Here is a 5,806-nt window from a genome sequence, read left to right as displayed (position 1 = left end):
CTAAATGACTGCAACCCCCGCTTTAAAAGGTTCTACTCCTAAATGACAACATGGGTAACTGGTACAAACATCAACACATTCAAAAATACAAAACTCACTTTCATACCACCACAGAACAATCCACTCCAAAAAGGAGTCCACAAACACAGATTCGACAACTACTTGTACAAAGAAAAACAAACGAGCGGTCATCTGCACCAACAGGAGGAACAAAATGGCCGACCAAGGCCAAATATCTTGCTTGTCCCCCTGCGAACTCACACAAGTTAATGAATGACTGCTCATGAATGAATAAGAGAACCCATACAAACCAAGTTAACCAAAATAAGACCAAGACAGACAAAGTTAAAACGGTCAACCAACAAACAAAGCAGCAGTGCAGTCACATCACTGATGTACATTCGTCTCCAACCAAGTTACTGGAAACCCCTGGATGTGCAGTTACACCTGCTGAACATAAAACAAAGATTATCTACAATATTACTCTGCTTAAAACACATGACAAGCTCCCATCATACATACCGAGAGAGATTTACCATGTAGCAAAATGCATGGTAGCTCACCACGCAACACCACAGCCACTAGCATGCTGATGACCAAAAGATGACAACAAATAAAGCCTCTCCTTAAATAAACAAAGCAATCATTTTTATAACTGGGAGACTAACCTGAAAAAGGCTTAACTGCTAAACAGGAGGATGCACCAAGCCCCATCCCTTGTTCATAATGACGTACTTTCGCAAAGGTCTAGTACCCAGGATGATGCATCCCAATTAATCAAACCCTTCCTTTTATATATCATCAATGCCAACACTGATAGGTTCATAGGATTTAAACCATGTTAACCAATCACAAAGGAGTAGGGGCACTGATAGGATAGGTTCACAGGCTGGTATGACATCAGCCAATCATACCTGGGTTATACCTTACCCTGCTACACACATGTATCCAACATATATCTTTCCAGGCAGAGCTTCCTCATCAAAAGTGATCACAACCAACATGCTATCACTTACACTTCCGTTCCTATTTGTTTTTAGACGTTTGACTTCCCTTACATTTGCATTTGCTATATTTTCTTTCACATCTTCTAACGATATGTTTACCGGTATTCCTGTGACAACCCCTTTTACGAATTTCTTGCCATTAGCCATAGAACATTCCACTCTCTTTCCATTTATCTTGTTCATTTTGATTACTTTACCTTGCTGTTTTGCATCCTTACAAATAATCAACAATGATCCATTTCTTAGAATTTTAGCACTCTTTAATTCACCAATTTCCTTATTTAGCGCTTTTGTCAACTGTATTGGATTCATTCCTTCAAACGAGTCTCCTTCATGTATAAGTTTCGCAAACACTTTATATTCCTCTCTCTTCATTTCTTCTACAGTTGATCCCCTGTCAGAGTCACTTCCATCCGATTTACTCTGTCGTTTCTTTTTCCGTTTATTATTCCTAACCGTATCCCATTTTCCATAAATCTCGCCACCTACTTCCATCTCTCCCAATTCATTTCCTGAACCGTCACTTCCCTCTGCATATTCCTGCCCATTCCAGTTGTTGCCAACCACCTTGGGAGCCAATCGTCTCGTCATCACACGTCCCCAACTAAGGACATTTCTTTACATTTATGTTGAAAGCTGAAGCTTGCGATTATGGTAAGGGGCGTTACATTTCCGACGCGTGCTTGTGGTGTTCGGCCAATCACAAGGTACTGGGTCTGCTGGCCAATCAGAGCAGACTGTGCTTGTCGAAGGAGGGGCTTTGTAGAAAACGACGTGTTTGAGAGAGGCGGGGCATAGAGGAACTACAATAATGTACAGTATTTGAAAAATAATGTGTTTTTTGAACATTAAAGCATGTCAGCATATTCTGTTACACCAAATACACCAAATAAGGATCTTTAAAATAGCATCATATGACCCCTTTAAGTTGTTAAAAATTCCAGATCTTTTTATCATAATATTTATATTGAAGTGTATTGTATTTATAATATTTTATCATTAATTATTTTGTATTTTTATCATTTTGTATTGTCTTAAGTTGTTAAAATTTTCTTTTTCTTAATAAAAGCTGTATATTTAATTTGTGTGGATGGATTGCCATTTTGTTGTCTATTATATGTATATATGTAGGCATTCATTAGCCGTCTATTTGATGACTAGTCTATTCTTGGGACCTAATGGATAGAGAGTCGGACTTGTAACCTGAAGGTTGTGGGTTCGAGTCTCAGGTCTGCCAGGGAGAGTGAATATCCAGCACTCTCTCCACCTTTGATACCACGACTGAGGTGAGACACTTGAGCAAGGCACCGGACCCCCAACTGCTCCCTGGGGGCTGCAGCATTGGGCGTGTGTGTTTGTTCACTACTCGCTGCTGTGTGTGTGTGTGTGTGCACTTGGATGAGTAGGCACTGACAGCCCAAATTTAGCCTTGTTTTAGGCTAGACGTCTGGGCTGTGTTTGGACGGCTATTAGACGTCTTTTAAAATGAAAATTGCTTGCTGGGTGGCGACAAGTGACTGTGTTTTGTCGTGTGTCAATTGTCTCCATCCCTAATCAAACACACCTGAACAACCTAATCAGGGTCTTCAAGATTAGGCAGCTACAGGCAGGTGAGTTTCATCAGAGTTGGAGTTGCGCCAGGCCTCCTTGGATCCTTAAAAACGCATTTTCATAAAACCCTCCAAAGCCTCCTGACTCACTAAATCAGCGCATTTTTCAGCAGAGTGTATTGTGAGGTCGCAGGTCGAGAGGATGACTGCTCGAGTGTGCTTCTCGTTGATTGCCGTTTTATTTTGTGTCTCTGTTTGTTTGAGCACAAGGGACACTGAAGGAGCAGCCACAGGTGGTCTTTTAACTTCATTACTCCGTGGGAAGAAATATATAAGAACTTGTGTAAAAGGGCTTTAGGCACACAATCAAAACGTATAAAAATACAGTAGCCTACCAGACGTCCAGTGAAAGTTCAACTTTGTGATGGTGTAGTTTGAGTCATTAAGGTTGCTGTTATCTGTTTATATTTCTTCCATTAAACAAGGAAAACGCAATAACCAAGATTTACATTATTAATGTTCTATAGCTACACAATTATGTACGAACTAAATTATTTAATGTAGAAGTTACATTTGTTTTTATGTAGTATTTACTTCACCACAAAATCATTTTTATTAGTGTAGTAATGTCCCTCCTTGCCTTTTGAAATAGTTTAGGGATAAATGGTAGATTTTTAAACTACTTTGGTTTGATACAGACATTTGTCTGTTATACTTCAGTTTGATATGTCACACAACCACTGACTTGCAAGTTCTGAGAAAGTGATTTCAGCTCTCTGTGGTCTCTCCTAATGATCCTGTTGAATCCTCTTAATAGTGCCCGGTCGGTGTCTAGCGAAGCTGATGGTTGTGCCGTCCTATCAAGGATGGTTCAAATAAAGATTGCTCTAGAAGACATGCATGCTTTAGATATGATTGTGGGGCTGTATGTTTACTCCCTGCTTTCAATGAGTTTCAATTAATAGTGAATGTTAGAGGTTTTCCAAAGAAATGCTGAAAAAAAGTAAAAACTAAATTCTCTCAAATTGCTAGTTTCATGTAATTGCAAAGACAAACCACAAGCAACACATTGATTTAAACTTGAAGTTTTGAAGGAGATTGACATTTTTGTTTAATTCACTTGTTTTTTTTTTTGTTTTTTTTTCTATTATGTGTTTTGTGTGTCAGCAGAACCAGCAAAGCCAGGAGTGTGTCCTAGAAAAAATCTTGAAGTAGCAGTGTCAGGAGTGTGTGTAGGGTCGTGTTCCTATGACCATGACTGCCCAAACAATCAGAAATGCTGCCGCAGTGGATGTGGACGTCAGTGTATGCCTCCATATAATGGTATTTGTTATATTGGTGTCAGCTTGCTCCCCCCCCCCGAAGTCATTATGGTTTCTCTGTCATGCATTTGTATGTCAGCTGGACCAGCAAAGCCAGGAGTGTGTCCTAGAAAGGATCTTGAAGCAATGTTAGGAGTGTGTGCTGAGATGTGTTCTCATGACAGTGACTGTCCAAATGATGAGAAATGCTGCAGCAATGGATGTGGACATCAGTGTATGCCTCCATATAAAGGTATTTATATTATATTGGTGTGTGGGTCAGGGTTGTTGTTTAAGTTCGGTTTATATTTTATTTTTGTCACCAGGACCAGAAAAGCCAGGACTGTCCAAAAAATCCTGAAATAGCGCTTTTAGGGGAGTGTGTTGAGAGGTGTTCTCATGACCGTGACTGTCTAAAAGATGAGAAACTCTTCCCATGATGATCGATGACCTGCCAGACCGAAGTGTTGCCCGACCACCTGTGCATGCAGCTAACCATGCCAGATTAACCATTGGAAAAGGTTTTTTTTTTTTGCATACCATTTTTGAGGTCTTCTACGTTCACCAAATAAATCTCAGTTTAGCAAAACTTGTGTTATGTGGATTTTTATTTTATAAGTGCTTTTCTCCAGGAGCTTGGCAGCAAAAAGTAGTGGGAAATCCTTGAACTGAAGTATAAAGCTACCAGAAATGAAACCAAGAACACAGGTTAACACTAATGCAAGAGAAGTGTAGGATTTGTGTAAATCTTGGTTTAATAGTTTTGAAAAATGTTCAGTATTTAGCGAGTCGGTATGTCTCCAAAGACTCCAGATTTGGTGACTCTTTTTATGTAGTCCTAATGACTGATGTATAATTGACTTGACTCATCCCTTTTCCTAAAATACGGGTTAAAGCCTGAAATGTAGAATTTATCATGTTATGAGTATTAATTTGTGACTTTTTTTTTCTTAGTTACCATATTCCTTGCCATTCCCCTTTTATTCAGTTTTAAATTAGTGGTGGTCTTAAAGGGGTCATCAGATGCCCATTTTCCACAAGTTGGTATGATTCTTTAGGGTCATAATGAAGTCTATAACATACTTTGGTGAATTTCTCAATAGTAGTGTAAAACGCCCTTTTTACTTCGTCAAAACCAGCTCAGCAAAAATCGATCTGTTTTTGCATGTTGCTTTAAATGATAATGAGCTTTGCTGACCCCGCCCCTCTCTTCTGTGGGGTGACGAACAGTGCTCTGAGTGACCGTTTACTTTAGCCGCATTTAGCTATGAAACGCTCGGGTTACTAACGTAACCTCGGTTCCCTGAGATAAGGGAAAGAGCGTTGTGTATGGGGAAAACTCCTGTTTTACTCTGTACTGAGGCCTGATTGTAGCTGCACAAACCAATGGCACTTTAGCTGCAGGCTGAGCTTCTTCCTCCTTCGGCTTCTTGACAGCAGAGTCAGCGACGAGATGATCCTCGTTGCGGAAGGAGCATGATCTGAAGAAATGGCGCTGCGAGCTGACTTACATGTCGGTTCCGCCCTTTCTGGCGGGCTAAAGCACCATTGGTTTGTGCAGCTACAAAAACGTGAACAAATCAGGCTTCAGTACGGAGTAAAACAGGAGTTTTCCCCATACATAATGTGAAGTGAACGTTCGAAAGGGAACATGCTAACTATTATTAGGAACAGCGATTGCAAAGATTCATTGAAAAAAACCTTATACTCACTTCTGCTGTAAGTGAAGCTGGATAACGAATGATTCGTGTGAACATAGATGCATTTATTCCCTTCACAAACAAAAGTAATCTATGCCACTGTGACGCAATTGGCCTTGGAGTGCAGGTTTCGGAGGGTGCATCCTGAATTGGGACAGCTTACGTCGTGACGGTGATGCAATCACACTTCAAATGCGCACTTCGGAGTCACACACTTCAGTTTGGGACAGCCTTCGTTGCGCCGCTGT

At 40.4% G+C, this 5,806-nt stretch overlaps 1 protein-coding gene and 1 long non-coding RNA gene across 6 annotated transcripts; one reads left to right on the top strand and one right to left on the bottom strand.

Moving 5' to 3' along the window:
- Positions 1-246: 246 nt before the first annotated feature.
- On the bottom strand, positions 247-749 carry LOC107727400 (uncharacterized). The gene is made up of 3 exons (XR_001638350.1): positions 669-749; positions 523-589; positions 247-450 (listed from the first exon to the last, which is right to left on the bottom strand). It is a non-coding gene; the product is annotated as an uncharacterized LOC107727400 (long non-coding RNA).
- A 1,931-nt stretch (positions 750-2,680) lies between these two features.
- Positions 2,681-4,280, top strand: LOC107727373 (waprin-Phi1-like). Of its 5 annotated transcripts, none has more exons than XM_016537251.1 (4): positions 2,681-2,850; positions 3,734-3,880; positions 3,959-4,111; positions 4,185-4,280. In XM_016537251.1, the coding sequence occupies exons 1-4, from the start codon at positions 2,760-2,762 to the stop codon at positions 4,217-4,219; spliced, it is 426 nt and encodes a 141-aa protein (XP_016392737.1). In that variant the 5' UTR covers positions 2,681-2,759; the 3' UTR covers positions 4,220-4,280. The 5 variants fall into 5 exon arrangements, 4 of the variants coding, with proteins under 4 accessions (XP_016392737.1, XP_016392727.1, XP_016392718.1 ...); XM_016537241.1 differs by having other exon boundaries at positions 3,725-3,880; positions 4,191-4,259; XM_016537232.1 differs by having other exon boundaries at positions 2,682-2,850; positions 3,728-3,880.
- The last annotated feature ends 1,526 nt before the right edge of the window (positions 4,281-5,806 follow it).

This window comes from Sinocyclocheilus rhinocerous, unplaced genomic scaffold (assembly GCF_001515625.1).
Source record: "Sinocyclocheilus rhinocerous isolate Xijiao unplaced genomic scaffold, SAMN03320098_v1.1 scaffold13544, whole genome shotgun sequence".
Taxonomy (NCBI): Eukaryota; Metazoa; Chordata; class Actinopteri; order Cypriniformes; family Cyprinidae; genus Sinocyclocheilus; species Sinocyclocheilus rhinocerous.
The sequence above is the reverse complement of the archived record's forward strand: the minus strand, read 5'-3'. Positions and strand labels throughout refer to the sequence as shown.

Coding starts and splice junctions, on each gene's coding strand:
- LOC107727373 (XM_016537224.1), top strand. CDS start 2,760: ATGACTGCTCGAGTGTGCTTCTCGTTGATTGCCGTTTTATTTTGTGTC. Junction 2,851..3,724: donor CACTGAAGGAGCAGCCACAG/GTGGTCTTTTAA, acceptor TTTGTGTGTCAG/CAGAACCAGCAAAGCCAGGA. Junction 4,112..4,184: donor GTGTATGCCTCCATATAAAG/GTATTTATATTA, acceptor TTTTGTCACCAG/GACCAGAAAAGCCAGGACTG.